This window comes from Pezoporus wallicus, unplaced genomic scaffold, assembly GCF_028554395.1.
Source record: "Pezoporus wallicus isolate ANWC-B61680 ecotype Strahan unplaced genomic scaffold, APGP_CSIRO_Pwel_v1 contig_1, whole genome shotgun sequence".
Classification (NCBI taxonomy): Eukaryota; Metazoa; Chordata; class Aves; order Psittaciformes; family Psittacidae; genus Pezoporus; species Pezoporus wallicus.
The window spans coordinates 321,565-344,703 of NW_026639226.1; the positions used below are offsets into that span (position 1 = coordinate 321,565).

At 58.0% G+C, this 23,139-nt stretch overlaps 1 protein-coding gene across 7 annotated transcripts in view; it reads left to right on the plus strand.

Moving 5' to 3' along the window:
- HDAC7 (histone deacetylase 7) overlaps positions 1–23,139 on the plus strand; it is a 78,166-nt gene that overhangs the window by 48,787 nt on the left and 6,240 nt on the right. For 3 of the 7 annotated variants that reach the window (XM_057413939.1, XM_057413938.1, XM_057413937.1), the window contains exons 2-11: positions 14,803–14,999; positions 16,482–16,572; positions 17,905–18,016; positions 18,229–18,344; positions 18,496–18,618; positions 19,450–19,559; positions 20,423–20,539; positions 20,742–20,940; positions 21,696–21,904; positions 22,877–23,080. In XM_057413939.1, the coding sequence (XP_057269922.1) occupies positions 14,803–14,999; positions 16,482–16,572; positions 17,905–18,016; positions 18,229–18,344; positions 18,496–18,618; positions 19,450–19,559; positions 20,423–20,539; positions 20,742–20,940; positions 21,696–21,904; positions 22,877–23,080 (1,478 nt within the window). Of the gene's footprint in view, positions 1–74; positions 320–12,241; positions 12,389–14,802; positions 15,000–16,481; positions 16,573–17,904; positions 18,017–18,228; positions 18,345–18,495; positions 18,619–19,449; positions 19,560–20,422; positions 20,540–20,741; positions 20,941–21,695; positions 21,905–22,876; positions 23,081–23,139 lie in introns of those variants that run through there. The other 4 variants (XM_057413942.1, XM_057413940.1, XM_057413944.1 and 1 more) reach the window with 3 other exon arrangements.

The window sequence follows — 23,139 nt, forward strand, 5'->3', positions numbered from 1 at the left end:
CTGCATCCATGTAACAGATTCTGACGGATCTTGTGCTAACTTCCCGAGTTCCTTGCTCCAGAAATGGAGCTTTCCGACGTGCCTCCAGTAGAACAAGTCTGTGGCGCACAGCTTTTTAGCAGTGAGGATGTAATGGTTCTATATTTGCTTGCAGGACAATAATACTGATGCTTTCTATTTTTAACCACATCAGCGGGGCAAAAATGCACTTGGGAATCTTCAGGGAGCAGAGCAGCTCCGCTCGGAGCGCTGCCGGACCTCGGGAGCGACGCCAGCAGCTCAAGCAGCTTTGGGGGTGCCTGGCCCCACATTTTGGCAGGTAACGAGAGGCCAAGGGCTGGTCTCCCTGCTCCAATGGGCCCAGTGGAGCCTATGCTCCGGGGGGCACAGGGCTGGGGGGTGGTGGGGAGGAGTGGGATCATCCGTCCTCCTTTTCCTCTTGTTTCTCTCCCTGCTGTGGCCCTTGAAGGCTGCGGAGGCTCTGTGGGTCTGTCTCTGTCCCTGTGATGCTCATTTGGGTGGTGCCAGTCCTGAAATCCCAGCTCAGGTCCTACAAACATCTCAAACCTTTTATATAGATGTCCTTTTTTTTATCCTTTTTTTCCTAAGACAGTTTCTGTCACCACCTTAAGCATGGAAAAGGGCTGCAAGCAATAACCTGCAAAGCCCTCCGAAACAAGAGGTGAATAACAGACCTGGCACCCGCTTGAGGTGCAAGCCCAAGTCTGGGGACTGATTCATGACTTGGAGTGGTTCTGCCCTGGCCAGGTCCTTCTGCCACATCTCCTGTGCTCGAGCTGCCGTCAGGGCTTGCGTTGGTCCCTGCTGACGTGCGTGCTGGAGGAGCCTGCACGCGTGCACCTCCCATCTGGAGGAGAAAAATAGGGATTTAGGGTGGATTGTGCTCCCTGGGGCCTTTGGTTCACCCTCCAGGCTGGGTCCACAGAAAGCATCTTCTGCCCTCTTGTTGTTTTGTTGGGCTTTTTTTTCCGTGCAGTGGAAAATCCCCCTGCTTTTAGGAGTGGGTTTATCGTGGTGTTTGATCTGATTGCACAGGCGCTGGTTTCCAGCCCATCTGCAAGCTCATGCGAAACAATCACCGTGTTCCCACGGCAGATTTAAGCCAAAACCAGAGGGATTTGGAGAAGTCTTCCCTTTCAGGATCAGGCTGAGGTCCCCCCTCCCTCCGGAGTCAGCAGGGATGATGGATGGGAGCAGGAAAGGGGGGACAGCAAAGCTCAGTAGGTCACTGGTGGCTTTTCCCTCTAAGGGGGAAACACAAAGGAGCATGTGAACTCCTTTTACCTGTTGGGAACTAGAGCAGGGATGGAGTGTCTGACTGCCCCTTGCTCCATGGAGTCCCCTCTGCCTGTTCCATAGGGATGGTGTTATCCACATCCCTGCAGCAAGGCTTCCTTTAGAGCTGGAAAGCATTGAGTGAGGACGGTGACCAAACCAAAGGGGTTTGGATTGAATCTGAGACCTGTCTCTTGTGCTTTGGGGTCCTGGGGAAGGTGGAATCTGTGCCTGTGGCCACCCCCTACAGACAGGTTTGCATTCTGGGCCTGATCCTATGGGACAAAGAGGTGCTTTTGGCTTCGGTATCCCGGGTGTGCAGCTGCGTGGGGCTTGGGACAATGGCAGGAAGCTGGGAGCCGCGCGCAGCTCCTCATCCTCACGGAGCGGCCGCTGCTCCTCCCTTGCTATTTCCATCGCATTGTCCGGAGGAGAGGAAGGATGTTTCCAGCCTTCTTCCTTTTTGCCTCAAAGGGATGTGGGGTGGGTGGGGAGGGGAGGGGAGAGGATTTCTCTTGCTGGCTGTTGTGCAATAGGCGCTATCGCTGCTCTTGGAAGCACCGCCCAGGTCAAGGGGGTGATGCGCCTTGGCCTGAGATGTTCCTGAGCTCTCCTCTCCTCTGCACAGTGCTGGCAGTGGAGATGTGTCTCCTCCCGTGTCCCTACTGGCAGCCAGCGGGCTCAGGCCTGTCCTCCTGTGAAGGCTGGGGCTTGGAGCTCCATTGGAGGAGATGCTTCTGCAACGTGGACACGGGCTTGTGGTGCTCAGCAGTGCTGGGGGAGATGCCGCTGCCTCCACATCCCTTATTCCCAGCAGTGGCGTGAGGTTGTTGGCACTTCATGGAAGCTATTTTGGGAAGGCAAGGTGGGATCCTAATGTTCTGAATGCCCCGAGAGCTGTGTCGTGGTGGGGATCTGTGTGTGGACGTGTCGTGGTGGTGCACCGTTTCAGGTGACTTCTGGAAGCATTGCAAGAAGGGGAATGGGAATGTGATGGAGAAATAGGGCCATGAAAAGAGGTTCTGGCTTCTTATATCTTTAGTTCTTCATTTGTGGAAAAAGCTCTGATGATGACAAAGAAAAGCTGCAAAGTCCTTCCTGTCTTCTTGCACAGCTTCCATTGCCCATGGCCATGCAAAGCTGAGGCTCCTCCGAGCTCCCACGTGCCAGGAAGTGAAAGCAGAATGAATTAAGATGGAAAATGATCTTAATTTGTTCTGGCTTAAATCCCTTTAGCGCCAGTAAAACCCAACCATTTGAAGCCCAGATCTTGGTCGGAGCATGGCCACACCTCTCCCATCGTTCAGAGGTGGAGAACTGGCCCATGACGCATGTCTAAGGGCTTGGCTGTATGGGGGAGTGACACATCTCTGTGTATGGGAGTGACACAGCTGGGACAGCCCCAGGATGTTGCAGCACTGCTGACTTTTCCATAGGGAAGCACAAAGCTTTAAGGATCCCTTCTGGCTTATTTCCTTTGCTTGTCCCAGGTGGAAGCGGGATGCAGCGTGATGATTCTGTCCGCAAATAGCATCCGTGGTACCCACCATGTGCCGTTCCTCAGGGACACCCTCCATACCCTGCCTTGGAGCTGTTGAGCACTCTGACAAAGCCCAGGGTGAGGGCCAGCCTGCACAACCTGCCAGGAATACCGGGAGCTCCAGGATTTTGCTGCTGACAGGAGGTGCCCAGCAGCACCAGGGCGATGGAGCAAGTGCTTGACAGCTGCCAGAGCAAGCTCTTTGCATTAGTGGGAATGCCACTGATGTGGCTTGGGAAAGAACCATTAATCCCTGGGGTCAGGGTAGTGATCTGAGCAGTTTCCTTCATGGATTAAGCCTTCCTGATGTCCCATTGCATGTGCTGGTGTTGGTTGTCCTGCACTGGGGTACACGGGGGAGGAGAGGCTGCGTGGAAGGAGGAGGAGATGCGCTGCTCAGTTGTCTCCTTCATCCTCGATAGTTTTGGGGTTGTAGGGATGCTGTGAGTGTGGAGAGCACAGCAGAGGAGAGATTTTTCTGTAAACCAGCTTAGAAATGATGCCGGAGGAGCTGAGACAATAAAATAACACTTTAGGATGGAGCAGAATCATGGAATGGTTTGGGTTGGAAGGGACCTTAAAGGTCCTCCAGTTCCAAGCCCTGCCACAGGCAGGGACCCCTTCCACTAGAGCAGCTTGCTCCAAGCCCCTGTGTCCAACCTGGCCTTGAACACTGCCAGGGATGGGGCATCCAAACCTTCTCCACTGAGCCTATCCCAGTGTCCCAGCACCCTCTTCTCCCTTATCTCCAACCTGAACTCCCCCTGTTCCAGTCTGAACACATCACCCCTTGTCCCATCGCTCCAGCCCCTGATGCAGGTCCCTCTCCAGCATCCTTGTAGCCCCCTTCAGACACTGGAAGCTGCTCTGAGGTCTCCACGCAGCTTCTCTTCTCCAGCCCCAATGTTCTCAGCCTGGCTCCTATGGGAGCTGCTCCAGCCCTTGCTCATCCTCGTGGCCTGCTCTGGACTTGCTCCATGGTCTGTGTTCTTCATGTTCCCATTTACAAAGCAGAGAGGGGTTTGTGTTCGTCTGGAGCAGGCACATGTGGGAGCAGGAGCAGGGCTGGACCCATGGACCAGCCTCTGCTCCATTGTGGCTTTTGCTTCCCCAACAAAGACCTTGGTGTTTCCACCTGCCTCCTAGGACCTGGGTGCCAACCACCTGCCTGGGCCCACGCAAAGCCTCCCTGTTTATTTTGTCTATAAGCAATATCCCCCAAAGGGGCAGGGAAAAGGTGTGGGGGGGAATATCCACTCTGCTTTAATTGCATTTAATGAATGTGCTGGGGCTGGCTGCCAGCGAGGGCTCTGCCAAGGTTCCTACTTGCCCGTGAGAACAACTGGGATGTGGGGTGCGGCTCTGTGGGGTGCAAGCAGAGAAATGAGGGCTCCCTGCAGCACCGGTGCTGCTCACCCCATGCCACACCATGTGGGGCTCAGCTCCACCGGCACCGTCATCCCCAAGGACTTGGAGGAGCAAGGGGTAATAGGTTTAAATTGAAACCCATTCAGGGGGTTGGAACTGTATGAGCTTAAGGTCCTTTCCAACCCAAAGCATTCTGTGATGATATCTCTAGGTGGATGTGCCAAGTGGGTGGGAAATGCCCTTGCAGACGTTGCAGGGCTCTTACAAAGGTGGGTTTGTATTGGATGCACCTTGAGCATCCCTTCATCTGGAGCTGGGTCCGGTTCAGCTCCCCAGTGTGCGCCCAGCCTCTTTCCTTGCCAAATGACCTAGCGGGTCCTGGATGGGATGTGCTGCTGACTTGACACTAAATCTCATCCTGAGAAGGTCCCAACAGCTCAAACCCCACCACATGCACCGATTCCTCAGTGTGTGAGGTTAACGCTGCTGCCCCAGGCTCACGGGAAGGGGTGTTCAGTATTGATTTTCTCCCCTCCCCACCATGCTCGTGCAGCCCGGCTCGGGATTCCCCCTGTTTGGGGGTTAAACACCCAGGGCAGTGTTGCTCCATGCGTGCAGAGCACACACCCCACCGCACCCTCCATCCCCGCCAGGCTCCTTGGCTGCCTCGGGACACCCGCGTTCTGCAGCCGTCAGCGGGGAGCTGCGTCCTCCTCCGAGGCTTCTCCTCCTCCTCCCATGCTTCCCACTGCTGTTTGCTCCTGCTTTTCCCCAGGCAGGCCCTGGCTCCATGCGGGACACAGGGGCCTCCTTGCAGTTCTTCACCCTGGTGTCTTGGCCATGCTGTTCCTTTTCCAGTCATTCCTTGGCTTCAGCATCATGGATCTCTCCTCAGCCTTGCCCCCAGCATCATGGATCTCTCCTCAGCCTTGCCCCCAGCATCATGGATCTCTCCTCAGCCTTGCCCCCAGCATCATGGATCTCTTCTCAGCCTTGCCCCCAGCATCATGGATCTCTTCTCAGCCTTGCCCCCAGCATCATGGATCTCTCCTCAGCCTTGCCCCCAGCATCATGGATCTCTTCTCAACCTTGCCCCCAGCTGCTTGCATGCACCAGTGCTAACCCAGAATGTCGCTGGGGTCCCCATGGGGTGGCAGAAGGACTTGTTGGCTCCGGGCACGGTTCAGCCTCCTCTGCAGGAAGGATTTGGTGCTGGCACCTTGCCCAGCTGCAGAGGTGCTCGTTTTAAGCCAAAGGCTTCTTCAGGAGCACCCAGGTATGGGAGGCAGTGCCAAAGAGTGGAGGATATCAAAGTGTATTTGGGCAGGAAACTGAAAACGCTGCAGCTTCCTTCCTCTGACATAAATAGCTCTCACCTAAACCCCCATCTCCGCTCTGCGAGCTGGTGATCTCCAGTGCTGGCTGGAGGGGACACTGGGATGGGTGGGATGTGGTTGGAGAACCCCATGTGCTGATCCCCTCACAGGGCAACGCTGGGTCTGCCCAGCACCTGATGCTCAGCACTGGAGCAAGGCTTGTGGAGGAGCTCTGGTTGTGCCCTTGCTGGTGGTGCTTGAGCAGTCTGCAGATCCACACAGGGAATATTGTGTCTCATTCCCTGGGATGCTCCTGATCCGGCTCCTTGTTCTCCTGCTCTCTGCATTGTGGGCCTGAGGTTCTTGGCTTTGCTCTTTTTCATTCAGTTTTCTTTCCATGCCTGAATGTGCTCCCAGCCCAGCCTTGGACCTCGGCCAGCGTTTGCCAAAGGGATTTCCTCCTCTGCAGCACGCAGAGAGGCTCCAATTAATGGGCAGGTCCCCTTGAGGAGTCACTCCCTGAGAAGTGGGTACTGTGGGAGCCCAGGCTTTTTGTCTCAGCACTTCCACATCAAGCAAGGCACCGCTTGGGAGCCCAGAGCTCTGCCCTGGGGGCTCATGAGTCAAGCTGGGCTCTTGGTGCGGTTGCACAGAGCAATTGCAGGGTAGATGTAGGTTGAGCTGTAGCACTGGTGACAGCAGCCCCTGGGCCATGGTGACCCTTTGCAGGCCACAAAGGGCGGTGCAGGTTGTAGGTTTGAGGCAAGTGGATGGAGGCATCGCTCCGTGCTCAGCCTGTGAGATTCCCTGTGCCATGGAGGAGAGGTTTGAGGTGGAACAACCCCATGCAATGCTCCAAGCTTAGGGAATTGCTTGGAGCCTTTGGAAAGCTGTTCATGGAAAAGGACCTGGATTGTTGGAGCTGAACTTGAGCAGCTTGTTGCCCAGGCAGCCAAGAAGCCCCCAGCATCCTGGCCTGGACCAGCACCAGTGTGGCAGCAGGGCCAGTGCAGGGATTGTGCCCCTGCACTGGGCACTGGTGATCTTATCGCTCCCTACAAGTGCCTGACAAGGAGGATGGAGCCAGGATGGGGCTGGGCTCTGCTCCCAAGGAACAGGGGATGGGGCAAGAGGAAAAGGTCTCAAGCTGCCCCAGGGCAGGTTTGGATGGAGCTGAGAAACAATTCCTTCCCCAAAGGGTGCTCAGGTATTGGAAGAGGCTGCCCAGGGCAGGGCTGCAGTCACCGTCCCTGCAAGTGTTCCCACACTGTAGTCCTCAGTGCCATGGGTTAGTGGTGGCCTTGGCAGTGCTGGGAATGGTTGGACTTGAGGAGCTTAAAGGTCTATGATTCAGTGATGAGAAGGCACCAGGACAGCAGCCAGGACCCCTCTGCGTTGGCTCTGGTGCAGGGCAGAGGTGCTGCCGAGCCCTTTGCGGTGCTCTCCAAACCGGTTGGGAACGTTCTCCTCCGCTTATGCAAAGGGCTGGTGATTGAGGAGAGGTTGGTCTCGAATCGTTTGATCTCTCCTCTGCTTCCCTTGGCACGGAGGCCGCATCCTCCGTTGCTGATGTCATCCAAGCGGGTGCGGGAAGACGAGGGCGTCCTGCACCCAGAGGGTGCTCGCTCGCATGCCGGGAGCGCTCGGCTGCGGCCGTGGGGCTGCTCCATGGCTCTGCCTCCTTTGGCATCTCCCTGCTTGGAGAACAGAGGCTTGGAGGAGCTCATCCTGCCAGGACTGGTGCCAGAGCCTCACTCCGTAGAGCTGTGTTGACTGTAGGCAGGGGGGATGATGCCGAGGGTTGTTGCCTCTCGCTAGAAGCCTGCTTGGGGGGAGAATAGGGCTGTTAGAAGGCACCAGGCTGCTCCAGTTCCAGCCGAGCGGGGGTACTTGCTTGTCTGGAGATGCTGTCTATCATCCACATCCATCTTTGCCTTCAGGCCTTGGCAGGGTTTAAGGTTTCAGGAGCACAGCGCCAACCCTCAGCCCTTCTCCGGCTGCGGCTGTAGCCGCGTCCGCAGGGAGAGGACATGGGAGGTGAGGATGCGTAGCAGCCCCTCTGCGGGCTGCGTTGGCAGGGCCGCTGGGGCAGGAGGAGTGGTGGAGCTCAACGTCACCCTGCTGCAGAGGAAGGCTTCAAGGGGAGGACCGGCACTGCCTCTGCATCGCGTGATTCCAGAGAGCAGGATGTGCGGGGCTGCTGGGGGATGAGCCCACGGTCCCGGTCCAGGCTGTGGGAGCAGGTGAGGAAGGAATGCGATGGGGTGGGCTGTGCGAGGGGGGATGTTTCCCTTCTGGGAGGGGAGGATTTTCCCTGTCTCTTGGGTGTTCCCATGGGCAGAAGCTGCCTGTGCTGTTGCGGGGAGCCCGAGGCACCACCAGGCAGCCTTGGCTTCCCTTCAGCAGAGCCCTTTGGTCATGAATTTCCCTCTGTTTCAGAGGAAATGATGGCTGTGAGGTTTCCTGGGGATACCTTGCACTCCTCCGCCCTGCATCCTCCCGCGGGGGCCTTGTGCTGCTATTTGGGATGGGGCTTACGACCCGTGGGGGTGGGAGGATGCAACTGCTGGCAGGAAATGACTGCCAGAGGTTTCCAGCTGTGCCAGAGGATGCATGGAGCCCACTTGCTGTCCCTCCCGTCCCATGGCCCGCCTGCGGTTGCAGGAGATGAGCTCTTTGGTCCCACCTTGCACCTCGTGTTGCCCACGCTCAAACCGTGGGGTTGGGGACCCGATCCTTCTGCAGGGAAAGTGCTCAGAGCACTGCTTTATTCCCTTGCTTGCTTCAGATGTGCTCCAGCACACCCGTGGAGGCCCGGCTCATGGTGCCACAGCCCAGGGCACGGCTGAGGAGCAGCCAGCAGGGATGGGGATGCTTTACACTGGGGTCATAAGCAGCTGTGGTGTGATTCTTTCCTGCTCTTTTTGTGGCTTCTGTGTGTTTTCCTGTGACCAAATGATCTCAAGTTTAGACTTGCAGCCTGGCCCCGGGTTTTGCTGTGCAGGTTTTGCCTCCATTTGCACCATAGTTGGTGCTTTGAAGGCTTTAAAAACTCATCCCTGGGAGAGGGGCAGCATCTAGGATACTCAGCCCTGGTTGCTCCAGCTCCAGGAGCTGTACATGAGTATGAAGGAAGGTGTTTGGTGGTTTAAGTAGTACCCGAGATGCAGTTTAGGTTCTGTGTTAAGGTTTGGGGTTTTGGGGTGATTTAGCAGGATGCAGGATTACCTTGGGATCCTCCTGACCAGCTTTGCCCTGCAGGCAAAAGGCTTTCAAAGCCAATCTGATCATTTGAGAGCAAGGGGGAAACCTGCCTTGAAACAGGCACCTAAACACCCATGTGGATCTGCTCACCCCACTGACCACATCCATGGGGCAGCCCAGGGCCCTCACATAGCCCTGGGGCAGCAAGGAAGGGGCTTGTGGTTGATGGAGAGCACAAGCACCCACATTTCCCCCGTGGATGCAGCTGGCCCATGTTCATGAGTGTTTCATTTAGTCCTGAAGGGTTCACTGCACCTCTTCCTTTGGCAACGGGGTCGTGCCTTCAGCTCTCCACGGATGCTGTGGGAACATAGCGTGGTCCCTTGAGCCTGGGTGGGAATGCTGATATCAGAGGGTGGGTTGGAACGCAGCGCGTTAAAAGCAGATCCAGGTGCAAAGCATCCGTGTCCCAGCGCACCGTGAGATTTTTGGGTCCTGGAGTCATGAGTTTCAAGCTGGAACAAGGCACATTTGTGGGGAGAGAATTCCAGGGAGGGCTATTAAGTGTCTGACTCAAAGGTCACGAGCCACAAATAACCAGGGAGAGTAATGAGGGGGAAGTATCTCGCCCTGATCTGCTTCCCGAGGCCTGATGTGGATCTCATCCACAGGCTCAAAGAGAGAATTTCCTGACTGATGGCCTTCAAACGCATGAATAATGCGTTTGAAAGCCCGAAATGATGCGCTTTCCTCGCAGGTGTTTGTGTGCAGCCTGGGTGGTTTCAGGTGCGTTGCTTTCGCCATCATCTGTCTCCAATTCCCACCTGGAAACTTTGTGCACGAGGAAGTTTGGAAGAAGCAGAGTAGGAAAAAAAAAAACCAAACCTGAGGATTTTATCCTTGTGGAAAAAAACTCACGGGGGCTTCTCCTAAAGAAACCTCGGCCTCTTCTTGTTTTAGAGCAGGAATGTGATGGCTGGTAGGGAGGAGAGGGATCCACCCACATCTGGCCAATTCATAAAGCCCTTGAAACTCCCACTTAACACGCTCCAGAAAGAGTGATCAGAACTTGGCAACCGACTGCTCCAAACATGACATCTTCCCTCAGCAGCATCTGTTCTGCTATGGCTCGTGCGGGACACTGCGTACTGCAGGGCTTTCCCTGGAGCTGCATCCCTGGAGCTGCATCCCTGCAACGTGGTGGCTCCTCAGCAGCAAGGTGAGGCAGGAAGGAAATGCCCCAAACCCTCAGGTTTCTCAGGGACCTGTGAGGAAGCCCCCCCAGGGACCCATAAGCAGCTGGAGGTAGGGAGAGCGGAGGGGCACGCTCCGTCTGGAGCAGCATCCCTCCTGTCCCCATAGAGCAGTGCCTGTGTCCCTGCTCCTGCTGTAGCTGGGAGAGGTGCTGGGGTGATGCTGGTTTTGTGCTTCTCTCGAAGGGGAGCCTAAAGTTTGGTCCCCTGGTGAAACCAGCATCCCGGTGCCTGCACCCCAGGGCGAGGTTATGCGAGGTACCCCGACTCCGGGATTTCCTATTTCTCGAGTTCTGCCTTTGTGATCTTCATGTTGTTTCAACAGAGCCCTTTTCGTGTGGTTTCTTCGTTAAGTGGTTTTAATTTGAGCACATTCCCTCCAGCTAATTCTTGCTCCTTGTGCGTGGCTCTGCAGAAGGCCTTTTCCTTTTATTAAAGAGGAATGTTTTTAATCACATGCATTCTTCAACCCGCCTGAACTCTGAACCTTTCGCAGCTAATCAGCATAAGATGGGAAATGGTTTTGAAGAAAAACCCCTGCCTTTAACCCCATTTGGGCTCAGACAAAGCTCTTGGCTGGGTTGGCAGCGCTGGCACGCGGCATGGCTGCACAGAACGGCGTAGCTGGGATGCGACCGCTTTGCTCCTTCATAACGTGCCTGCCCTGCTTTGTTTGCTTCGTGCTTTCTTTCTCCGTTAGGAAGTGCAGCTCTTTGCTGACGGCTCCTTTTGCCTCTTAAAATGCCGCAGGGCATGCCGAAGCACCGATTTCTGGGCTGCTTTTTAGGGGGATCTGTGCCCGAGAGCAGCAGCGGGAGCAGTGATTTAGCACCACCAGCCCAGGCAATGCTGCCACCAGGTTTCACCCCAGCCAAAAGCTTAAGAGGAGCCCAAGAGGCTCCTTGCTGTTTGCAGAGTGGGGATCCCATCCCTTGGCCGCAGTTTCCCCGTGTCCTTCCCACCTTCCCAGCTTGGAGCCCTTCGGCTGCTTTCCCTGCGCCGCATCCTGCCGACGGCCTGGAAAATGCTGGTAACCCGTGCTGGGTGCTGAGCACAGAGCTTGCATTCATGCTCATCCCACTGCCCAAGGCTTTCCCAGGCACGGCGAGAGCCTCTGCTCCTCGGAAGCTGCTCGGAAGCTGCTCTCCTTGTGTTGCAATCTCCCCCTTCCCATGGAGGAAGGGTGGAGCTGCCGCTGCTTCTACCTGCCCGGATTTGTGCAATGGTGCTCGCTTCCATGGTGCTTCCGTGTTCCATCAGGGCAACGGGGCTGGTGCAGGGCCTGGAGCACAATGAGGAATGGCTGAGGGACCTGGGAGGGTTTAGTGTGGAAAAGAGCAGGCTCAAGGGGAGACCTGATGGCTCCCTACAAGTGCCTGACAGCAGGATGGAGCCAGGAGGGGACTGAGCTCTGCTCCCAAGCGATGGGACAAGAGGAAACGGCCTCAAGCTGCACCAGGGCAGGTTTAGATGGAGCTGAGGAACAATTCCTGCCCCAAAGGGTGCTCAGGCATTGGAACAGGCTGCGAAGGACAGTCCTGGAGCCACTGTCCCTGCAAGTGCTCACACACTGGGTAGCCCTCAGTGCCATGGGTCAGTGGTGGCCTCGGAACGGCTGGCCTGGATGAGCTGAAAGGGCTGTGATTCAATGATAAGAAGGCACCAGGTCTGAAAGGGGCTGAGTTTTGCTCTGGTTTCATGGGCTCATGTGCAAAGCCGTTTGCCCTGCTTGAGCTGCTGGTGATGGGGTGGCTGCCGAGCCTCTGCCAGCCGCAGTGCTCGTGTGAGGCCGGCTCTGCCACCAGCTCCAGCCTTCCCATGCGAATGTTCCTGGGGCCTAAAAACAACCCTCAAGAGATGCTGGCAGGGCCAGAATCCTTCCACCTCTTCCCTGGGTGGCTGCTCCCGGTTTGCTTCCCCCTGCTCCATCCCTCAGCCCTGCTCCTGGACCATGCAGGTGAGGAGGAGGAGGATGGATTCAGCCCCCTGGCGATGCATGGGGCCGGTGGAGCATCCCAACCTCAGCCCATCTGGGCCACGTGGTGGCTTGCAAGGGTCCATTAGGGACCAGCAGGAGCTGGGGTGGTTGGGGAATGGGGCAGACACCCCCAAGGAGCTACCATGGGGCTGTGCTTTTGGCCTTCTTCGGGTGAGGGGAAGAGGAGGAGCTGCTGGCCTGGCTGCCTGCCCCCTGAATCATGTGTGAGCAGCCGAGGGGAGTTGTTTACTGTACTGCTTGGCCCAGGTCCCAGCATGAAACCCCAAATGGATTCAAGCTGCAGCAGGAGGTCATGGCTGCAACAAACAGCTCCCAGCACAGGAAGGCCTTTGCTGAGGGGTCCAGAGCCTGCTGGAGCCCAGCCTGGAGCAGCAGGGATGTGGAGCATCCCTGGGGAGCTGCCATGCGCAAGGTACCACAGGGTACCAGCATGGGGATGGCGGCCAAGGCTCCTGCCCAGGGACTGGGACACCCCTGTCGCCCTGAGGTGCTTGAGGCCAGTCTGTGCTCCTACAATCCCTGTTTTCCCGTCTCATCCTTCCTTTTTCCCACCTGAAAATGATGCTCCAGTGTCGCCATCCGAGCAGGGCTGGTGCTTCCTGTGCCAGGAGGAGGGTCCACACAGCCTGGTCCCTGGCTCCGGTGCCTCTTGGCCCTGGGGATGCTCGACAGCCTTTTTCCTGGCTTGGGCTGAGTGCTGAGGAGTTGTTTTGCTGGCTGCTGGCCGCTGGCCTGCCCGGCCTCCCTGTCCCTGTCCCTCCCAGCACACACGTTCCCTCCCACTTCTCCTCTTCCCTGCTTCGGAGCTTGGATTTAAAGCAGATGAGGCAGAGAGATTCCCCCCCATGTGTTCCCCATCAGCTCTGCCACTCTCCATGCCCTTGGAGGTTCCTGTTGTAGCCTCTCCTTTGCCTCCGAGACCTTCCTGCCCCTTTTTATCCCCTGGAGGTGCTGAGCCTGAGGATGCTGCCCATGGGGAGGTGAGGATAAGGCTGCTGCTGCTGCTGAGCTTTGCCTTGTGGGAGCTCCCCATGGGCATCTTTAGCATCCCAAGCAGAGAAAGGTTGTGACAAGCGTTCTCTGGATGCCATCAGCTCTGAGGATGTGGCTGGTCCCTTCCTCCCCATGCCCCCACTTTCCCCTCGGCACAATGATCCCTCACCTAAGCAGCCCTTTCCGTGTCTCCAAGCTGAGCCTGACGCCGATGAACCCCCGGCAGCAGTTCCCAGCTCCTGCCCCCTTTGTCGGATCCAGCAGGACAGTGACATTTGGCTGGGGGGGACTGAGGGATGGCTGAGCTTCTGCAAGTTCCTGCAGATAGACAGCATCACGTGGCAGGGATTTGGCTGGGCTGGGAGCTGTCAGAATTCCCTGTTTCCCATCCCTGTTACACTCTGTCCTTGTCTGGCTGCCAGCAGCCCGGCACATCGGGTAGCACTGCACATGCCCTGCTCCTGCCTCGTCAGCCTGCATCCCTGAGGGGCTCCAGCAGCACCCATCCCTCCGGCATCCTCCTCCTCCTCCTCCTCCTCCCTGGGAGGTGGGAACACACATGAGCTGGGAAGCAGGAGGTGACAGCCCAGTTCATCGGTTGCATCCTTCAACATCGCTGATGTTCTGCAAGCTGGGAGGCCCTTTGGCTGGGAGCTTCGTGGAGCAGCACGCAGGTGACGGCCTCCCAGGGTGCTGGTGCTGGCACCCTGCTGCAAGGAGACGTGTTGGGATGCTCCTCCTTTTGGGGAGCCCTGCTTGGCTTCCTGCTCGGGCTATGGGGCACGTGGTAGGTGAGACAAAGGGCTGAGAGAAGGTCAGGATCTTCCTGCATGGGGTAACTTCACCTGGACTCTTGTTTGCTCATGAAGTTGCAGTTTAAATGTGCTTGGGCTGTACCTGACCCCCAAAGGGAGTGCTGGGGCTCATCCTGCCCTTCTCGTGGCATTGCACCGTGTCCACCCATGAAGCCTTGGTGGTAACGGAGCAGAGGAGCTCCTGGGTTTGAGGCTCTGGTTGTTAATGGCCCTCGAGCTCCACATCATGCTGGATACATGGGGCAGGCAGTGAGTAGCAATCAGAGCCCATTAGGGATAAGTTATCGGTGATGCAGGGAATGGAATCAAGCCTATGCTGGCGTTTACTGGGAACACCACCTCCTTCTCTGGCCTGGGCTGAGGTTGGGGATGTTGAGCTGGTCAGAGAAGTGCTTGCCCTCGACCAGAGGGGATTTTCCTGCCTGGGCTGCACAGGATGTGGTTATTTATAGTCCTGGTGCCTTCCTTGGATGAATACACTCATTCTCCTTCCCCGTGCACCTTGGCATGGGCCAGGGTAGGAGTTTGCTGGGTTTCCCCCTGTGCAGATGCTGTATTACGGGGTAGAAACCTGCAGAGGTTTCTCCTGAGGCTGTTGAGGTTGGGATTTGAACAGCACAAGGTGTGCTAAACTGCTTTTGGAACACAACCAGCTCTCGAGCTGCAGTGGCCCTGCTCCTGCATCCAAGAGCATCCCCCTTGCAGTGTCCTTTAATGCTGAATTCCTGCCTGCTTCCACCTTCCCCCCCACCCCGTGCTGCAGTGCCCATGGCTGCGTTTGGGCTGTGGGATGCCACAAGCAAAGCATTTTTCAGCCGAGGTGTGAGGAGAGATGCCCTCCAGGACCTATCGCTGGCAGGATTGCTTGCCCAGAAGGCTCTTGCAGCCTGCAGGTGGTGTGTGGGCAAACCCTTCCCGATGGCAATACATCGGGATAGAGCCGAGCCCTATCCTGGTGCTTCCTGCAGGCATTGAGCAGGCCAGGGCCTGAGCTGCTCCTCTCCTTGTGTCTCCACAGCTGCCGTGACCCCGTGCACCTCCCCACGGGTGCCCCAGAGCGTCCCCATGGACCTGCGCATCGGGCAGCGCGTCGTCAAGCCTGGCTCTGACACCACTTTGCTGGCCCTCAAGCACACGCAGCAGCTCCAGCACCAGCTCTTCCTCGCCAGCCTGCACCAGCAGCAAGTGGAGCAGCTCGCCCACCAGCACGTCAGGGTATGAGCACCCCAGGGTGCGAGGGGGTAGTGGCTGGGTGAGGGTTTGGCACCCCCATCCCTCCTCAAGCACGTAGCTCATGGTGCTGTGTGTGCCTGCCAGCAGTGCCCTGCGCTGGGGCTGGCTTGGGCCGAGCTCTGGCAGGGATGAAGAGGAAGAAGCTGGAAAACCCTACCCCAAAATAACCTTCCCAGGTGAATTCCTGCTTCTCCCCTGAGCTGGAGAGGCCGCAGTGCTTCAGAGCCAGCCCAGAGACCTCTCTGACGCAAGGAGGCTGCTTTAGGAGTCAGGTGGGGTGGGTTTCACGTCTTCCTTTCGGGGCCAAATCCCTGTCCTGCCAAAGGCTGGGGCCTCCTGGGATGTGTGGAGCAGGGCAATGCTCTCAGCCGCTGCCAACCACGTGCGCTGAGGCAGGAGCCAGAGCGGCTGGACAGGATGCTGGGTGGCTGGGATGTGCCCCTGCGCTTGGCCACCGCTGGCTCCCTGCCCCAAAGGCAGCTCCTGTGCTGCTCTGCTGGGAAGTCTGCACTGGAATTCCACGGTGTCAGCTGGGATCACAGCCCCATCCTGCTGCCAGGCTCTGCACTGTCGCAGCCTGACAGCAGGAGTTAGCTTGGCGGGGTCCCCTGGAGACCCCAGCTTCAGAGGTAGGGCAGGTTGTGGAGGCCACGTCTGGGCAAGCACAGAGATTTCCCCCCCTCTGCCTGTCCCGGTGCTCATGGCAGGAATCAGTTCCATATATCCAGGTGGGATTCCCTTCACGGTCTGGCCTGTTGTGGCTCATCCTTTTGCTGTGCCCCTCGGGGGACCCAGGTTCCATCCGCTCTGTAGCCCCCTTTGGGTGATGGAAGATGCAGTTGTACCCCCCCCTTCTCTGGACTAAAGCCTCATCTGCTTCTCTCACATCCCTGTCAGTGCATGGCGTGGGCTCACTGGTCCCAGTAACCGTGTCTGGAAGCCCTGGGGGAATCATGCTGAGCCTGGGCACCAGCATGGTCCACACGCAGAGAGTTTGAGATGCTGCTGCTGCCACGACTGTTGGGTGCTCGGAGGCGTTTGTGCTTTCTGACCTCCCTATGGAATCATCCTGAAAAACCTCAGCTCTGGAAAGCATCAAGAGCCAAGCTTCTGAGATGTGTTTAATAGCTTTTTCAGGGCTTTTCCCTCCTTTTTAGTCAACTATAACTTTCCTTTCTCCTTATATCACAACGTGCCCTAGCTCCAGATAAGCCAAAACACCGGCAATTTGAACCAGACTGGTTTGAGTTCTACCATGTCCCTGGGGAGAGCATCTCTGGTGACAAAGCTGCATCTGTTTGCTGTGGTGAATCAACTTGACCATGCTCTGCCCACCAGGTTCCCCAGACTGACCTAACTGAGCGGTTCAGATGGGCTCCATCCCTGTGTCATCGTGCCTTGGGCTTGGGGAAAGGGCCAGAAGCCTTTGGTCTGCACTGGGCTGATGTCGCTCTCCTCTCGCAGGTGACCATGGAGTCCCCACACCGTGAAGCTGAGCCTGGGCAGCAGGAGCAGGAGCTGCGGCAGATCCTCAACAAGGACAAGAGCAAGAGAAGTAAGAGCCCCCTGCGTGTGTTGGCACGTGGCAGCGGGGACCACATCGCTGCCTGAGGAGCCGTGTCCCCTAACCCAGGGAGATCAGCTCACAGAGGGGCTCTTAGGAGGGGGATCAGAGGATGGTTCTGCCCTCTCTTGGTCTAAAGGTGTGTGATAGCACTCGTGTCATGGAGCATCTCGGTCCTGTGCATCAGACTGAGCCCTGCTCTGTGCCTGCCTGGGGCCGAGAGGACAACACAGTGTCCATAGGGAAGTGCTGCCCTGAGCAGCAAGCAGTGATACCAGCAAGCTGCCCTTAGCAGTTGGCAAGAGGGTTTGGGGGCTGTGGCCTGGCTGGTGCTTGTCCTTCATATCCCTCCTGGTGATGCCAGCCTGGGGGGGTCACAGCTCCGGGCTAACGTTGTGTTAGCCACTGCAGCGATGCTCCCCCAGCTGATGGTGCTTGTGGCTGCCCTGAGCAGGGTGTGAAGTGGCCGCTTGACCTTGCAAGCCCCAGTCTGGAGCACCAGTAGCAGAGGGGAGAGGCTGGTGGGCAGAATGCGTCCTGCTGCGGTCTCCCTGCGCCATCTAGTGCTGGTCCCTCTGAGCTGTGGGGTGTGCAGCTGCAGCATCCGTCAGATGCACTGCACCCATCCCAGTGTCCATGTGCACCTCCTGAGCTCCATTAGGCTGCTGCTGTTTCCCCTTCGCTCCCACCTCGCTCCTCTGTCGGGGTTTGAAGGGTTGATGGGGCTCGGTGTGATGCTGATAACATGGTGCCTGCCCTTTCCATGCCTCTCCTGGGAATGCTGCACACAGCCCCTTGATGGAGACTGAGAGTTCATCCCTTGCAGGCTGGACACAGGGGCTTGGAGCAAGCTGCCTAGTGGAAGGGGTCCCTGCCTGTGGCAGGGCTTGGAGCTGGATGAGCTTTAAGGTCCCTTCCAACCCAAACCAGGCTGGCATTCTATAAATCAATTTACCTGGGCTCAGAGGTGCTAAATGCTAGCACAGAAGTGTGGAGCATCCCTCTTGTAACCCTAGAGCATCCCTGCTGGATCATTCAGATGGGGCTATAGCCTCGCATGGGTAGGAGCATGCAAATGGGTTCTATCCGAGGTGGGAACCCCCATGGGTGCTGGTGATTGCAGCACCCTGCAGCAGCCAGAATTCTGCCTGGGATCTGGGTGTTGAATGTGGGTCGCTGCTGTTTGGCAGTGGGTTGTGGTCAAGCTCATGCTCTTCTGGAAGAGGCCATCAAGAGGTTCAGGAGCCTCAAACTGCATGGGATCCTTTAAAGTGCTCTGTGTTGGCTCTCAGCCCCGTGTGGTCACTGCTGGTGCTTCTGCAGGTGCCGTGGCCAGCACAGTGGTGAAGCAGAAGCTGGCTGAGGTCATCCTGAAGAAGCAGCAGGCAGCTTTGGAGAGGACCAGCAACCCCAACCCTTCAGCCATGCCATACAGGTAAAGCTTTTGTCCCAAGACAAGGCAAAACCAGCAGCTGGAGCCCTTCTATAGGTGCTTGTGGTAGTGGACAGGTCAAGCCTTTGTGTCCACTGGCACATGCCTGGGAAGGGCAATGTCCCGTGGGCCACCCTTGCATTGGAGACCATAGCACGGGAAGCATGCGGCTGCCAGCTGGGAAAGGTCTCTAACAAGGTGACTTCTCCCTGTAGGTCTCTGGAGCCTCTGGATCCTGAGGGCCCGTCCCCTCCTGTGCTCAGCACCTTCCTGCCCCCTGTTCCCAGCACTTCCCTCGACCCCCCCGAGCATTTCCCACTGCGGAAGACAGGTAAGACCTTGGCAGTAAGAGCATCTCCCTCGCAGCCTGCTTGCAGGGGCTGCCTGGAGCTAAGACCCAGGATGTCCTGGCCCCACAAAGCCACCCTAGCTGTGTCCCCATCAGCAGTGGGGCTGGGACCAACCTCCTTGTGTGCTCACAGCATCTGAGCCCAACCTGAAGGTGCGGTGCAAGCCCAGGAAGTGCCTTGACCGACGCAAGAACCCCCTGACGCGGAAGGAGAGCGCTCCCCCGTCGCTCAAGAGGCGGCCACCCGAGGCCATCGGTGAGGCCTGCATCTGGATGTGATCCCTCAGCAGGGTTTGGAGACCCCTTGGGGCCAGGCTGGAGCAGCTGTGGTGTGCCCAGGATCCTGGGTCACATCTGCTTGGGGGCTGCGTGGCCGGGGCTTGGTGTGTTATGGGTGCCAGGGCACGTGGAGGGAGCTCTCTGGAGGATGCTAAGGGAGGATGAGCAGGGGCTGGAGCAGCTCCCATATGGAGCCAGGCTGAGAACATTGGGGCTGGAGGAGAGAAGTTGCATGGAGACCTTAGAGCAGCTTCCAGTGTCTGAAGGGGGCTACAAGGATGCTGGAGAGGGCCTGCATCAGGGACTGGAGCGATGGGACAAGGGGTGATGGGTTCAGACTGGAACAGGGGAAGTTCAGGTTGGAGATGAGGGAGAAGCTGTGGCTGCCTCATCGCTGGGGCAGTGTTCAAAGCCAGGTTGGATGGGGCTTGGAGCAAGCTGCTCTGGTGGACATTGTCCCTGGTTCAAACTGGATGAGCTTTAAGGTCTCTTCCAACCCAGACCATTCCATGATTCTATAGTGGTGCAGGGACAAATGAGCCAGGAAAGGACATTCCTGCCACTGAACCCTGCTGCTTTTCAAGCCCAGGATGAACTTCCAGAATGGAAGGGTCTAAGGTCTTGAGCAAATATTGCTGGTCAGGATTCCTCGTTGTGCTTTGGAGCTTCCATGTGCCCAAGGGAGATGTCACCCAAGGAGGGTGGTGGCAGCTGTTAGCGGAAGGGAGGGCGATGAAGGGCTGGGGCAGGGGCTGTGCAGCCCTGCTCTGGGTGCTTTCCCCATCACCCCTGTTGCTCTTCCCTGCAGACTCCTCCCCGAGCAGTAGCAGCACCCCTGTGTCCGGTTGCAGCTCTCCCAACGACAGCCTCCCCGCCGAGCACGGAGCCCTCCCTGCTGCCTCCAGCATGGCCCACGAGGTGAGATCCAGCAGCCAAAGGGCCACAGGCTGGGGCTTCCCAACCTCTGGAAGGGTCGTTACTTGTTTCTCTGCTGGCTGACGGAGGTGAACATGAGCAGCTTGTGCCCAGGCAGCCAGGAAGCCCCCAGCATCCTGGCCTGGCTCAGCACCAGTGCAGCGGCAGGGCCAGGGCAGGGATTGTGCCCCTGCACTGGGAACTGGTGGGGCTGCACCTCGAATCCTGTGTTCAGCTCTGGACCCCTCACTCCAAGAGGGACATTGAGGTGCTGGAGTGGGGCCAGAGAAGGGCAATGGGGCTGGTGCAGGGCCTGGAGCACAAGGGTGATGGGGAACAGCTGAGGGACCTGAGGGGTTCAGATGGAGAAGAGAAGGCTCAGGGGGGACCTGATGGCTCCCTACAAGTGCCTGACAGGAGGATGGAGCCAGGAGGGGCTGGGCTCTGCTCCCAAGGAACAAGGGATGGGACAAGAGGAACCGGCCTCAAGCTGCACCAGGGCAGGTTTAGATGGAGCTGAGGAACAATTCCTGCCCCAGAGGGTGCTCAGGCATTGGAAGAGGCTGCCCAGGGCAGGGCTGCAGTCACTGTCCCTACAAGTGCTCACACACTGTGTAGCCCTCAATGCCATGGGTTAGTGGTGGCCTTGGCAGTGCTGGGAATGGTTGGACTTGAGGAGCTTAAAGGGCTTTTCCAACCTGGTTGCTTCTATGAGCAGGCATCAGGTCCTTCAAAGGGGCTGAGTTTTGCTGTGGTTTAATAGCACTCCCCCAGGCAAACGGGGCTCAGCCCCTTTTGCTGCTGCCCGTGCTCAAGCTGCTTGTTCCACGTTGGAGCAGGACACTAATGCCTTGTGTTTGGTGCAGACACCCCTGGCCCAGCGCCTGATGATGCAGGAGAGCTCACTGGCCCAGTTTGCCCTGCAGAGCGCAGCCTCCCTTCCGGCCATCACGCTGGGGTTGCCGGCCACCACTAGCGCCAGGGTAGGTAGCCAGCTTGTAGGTGGCCTCAGAACTGGGCAGAGGGTGCCTATGGGGCAGGGGAAGCCCATGCCTTTGGGCCTGGGGTTGCTGGGGTGTGCTAGCTCTGAGTATTCCCGAACACCTTGGGCACGGTGAGGATGTGCTGTCCCCTCCTCACACCGTGTCCTGCGGGATGCTGACCCCATCCTCCTCCTCTGTGCAGGGAGAGGCAGATCGCCGGCCCCTCTCCAGCCTGGCCCACCGGGTGCCCGTGTTGAATGGACCTGTCCTGGCGGGCACACACTCGCCCGTGTTCATCCCAGCTGGTTTGGAGCAGCACGAAGCTGGGAGCCCCTTGTCCTCTCGGCTCCAGCCCGTCATCATCCTCGAGCCCTCGGTCACCCACACTCCACTGGTGGCAGGTAAGTGACAGGCGCTGAGGCTGTGACGGTGCTGGCAGTGACCCTGAGGGCAGGCAGGGGGTTGGGGTGCTTGGGAAATGCCCACTGGCCTTGATCTTTCCATTACTGTGCCTTGAGATGGGGCTGAGGGAATGGAAGGTGTTGGCCCGGTTCTGCCTCACCAGCAGCGTGTCCTTGCCGTGGATGAAACCAGAGTCCTGCACACACCATGGCCTTGACAATGCAGGGAGATATAGCTTTGGCTCTTCCCTCCAGCTGCCCCTTGCCCTGCCTGGGCTGGCGTGGACCTGTTCATCCCCTCCAAGGGGTCTTTCTCACCTCTTCCTATGCTCTTGTGCCAATAGATTTCAGTAGAGACCCTGCCTTGAGCAGGGCAGCTCTGACCTCTTGGCTGTGGCCCCACTCTGACTGTAGCAGAAAGAGAATTGGCTCCTTTGTGCTCATTCCTGGCTCCATCTCTCCCTGTTCTGTGATACCAGCAGTGAAGGAAGCTTCTCCCATTGAGGGTGAAGCTGACTGAGATCAGCCAGGTCCTGTCCCCAGACCCCTGCTGCCAAAGCAATGGGGACAGAAGGAGGTGAACCATGAAGGCACAGCCCATGCCTACCAGACCCTGGGCTCCAGGGCTGGGTCACCATCATCTTTAGGGCTGTCTGAAGATAGTCTACATGGGTCCAGACCGTGCTGCTGCTTGCCGTGGTGTGCAGACAGCTCTGCAGGGTGCCACCCTCACCTCTCCTTCCTCTCCCCTCCAGTGCCAGGCCTGGGGACCGTCCCCTTCTCCTTCACCCCCTCGCTCATCTCTGCAGAGCGCCTGTCGCTCCCAGGCCACCATAAACCACTGGGCAGGACCCGCTCGGAGCCCCTGCCCCAGAACCCCAAGGCCATCCAGCAGCAGCTGGTGTACCAGCAGCATCACACCCACTTCCTGGAGAGGCTCAAGCAGCAGACGCATCTGGGCAAGGTGAGTCCTGGAGTGCCAGCTCGGGCTTGTAGGAGGCAATGGGATTGATGCTAGAAGGGTGCAGGACACCATCGCTACCTGCTGGGCAGTGAGCAGGAGATGTCCAGGGCCAAGCCCTAGCCAAGCATAGAACCATGGAATGGTTTGGGTTGGAAAAGACCTTGAAGCTCCTCCAATTCCAACCCCTGCCACAGGCAGGGACCCCTTCCACTAGAGCAGGGTGCTCCAAGCCCCTGTGTCCAACCTGGCCTTGAACACTGCCAGGGATGGGGCAGCCACAGCTTCTCTGGGCACCCTGTGCCAGCGCCTCAGCACCCTCACAGGGAAGAGCTTTTCTGCCTTATCTCCAACCTAAATCTCCCCTGTTTCAGTCTGAACCCATCACCCCTTGTCCCATCGCTCCAGTCCCTGATGCAGGTCCCTCTCCAGCATCCTTGTAGCCCCCTTCAGACACTGGAAGCTGCTCTAAGGTCTCCATGCAGCTTCTCTCCTCCAGCCCCAATGTTCTCAGCCTGGCTCCATAGGGGAGCTGCTCCAGCCCCTGAGCATCCTCGTGGTCTCCTCTGGCCTCGCTCCAGCAGCTCCATGTCCTTATATTGAGGACACCAGCCCTGCACACAGTGCTGCAAGTGGGGAGAGAATCCCCTCCCCGAGCTGCTGCTCACGCTGTGGGGGTGCAGCCCAGCACATGGGGGGTGGGGGGTGGGTTCTGGGCTGCAGCTGAGTCAATGGGGAGCTTCTCCTCACCCATCACCCCCAAGTCCTTCTCCTCAGGCTGCTCTGAAACGCATCTCGCATGCGAGATGCTGCCTTGCGCAGCCTCATGGCAGCAAGCTGAGGGTACCTGCTCAGCATCCTTGCTTCTCACATTCACCGTGCTCCTCCCCTGTATCCTTTCCCCCCCCCCATGACCTTCCCGGCCTGGGCTGTCCCCTGCCACGTCCCCGAGCTCACTGTGACCCTGTGCTGCAGCGCATGGTTAAATCCAGCGAGAAGCCCCGGCTGCGGCAGATCCCCTCCTCGGAGGACATGGAGGCCGAGGGGACGCTGCCAGAGGCTGAGAGCAGTGACCCAGCAAGGACACGTGTGGAGCCACCACGGCCCGGGAGCAGTGGGAAGGAGCCTGAGAGGACACAGAAGATGATGCAGCCTCAAGAGGAGCTCGTCCTCCAGCAGGTACCCAAGGGCTGGCAGGGGTGAGGGAGCTGCAGGCAGCTCAGACCCTGAGAGCCACC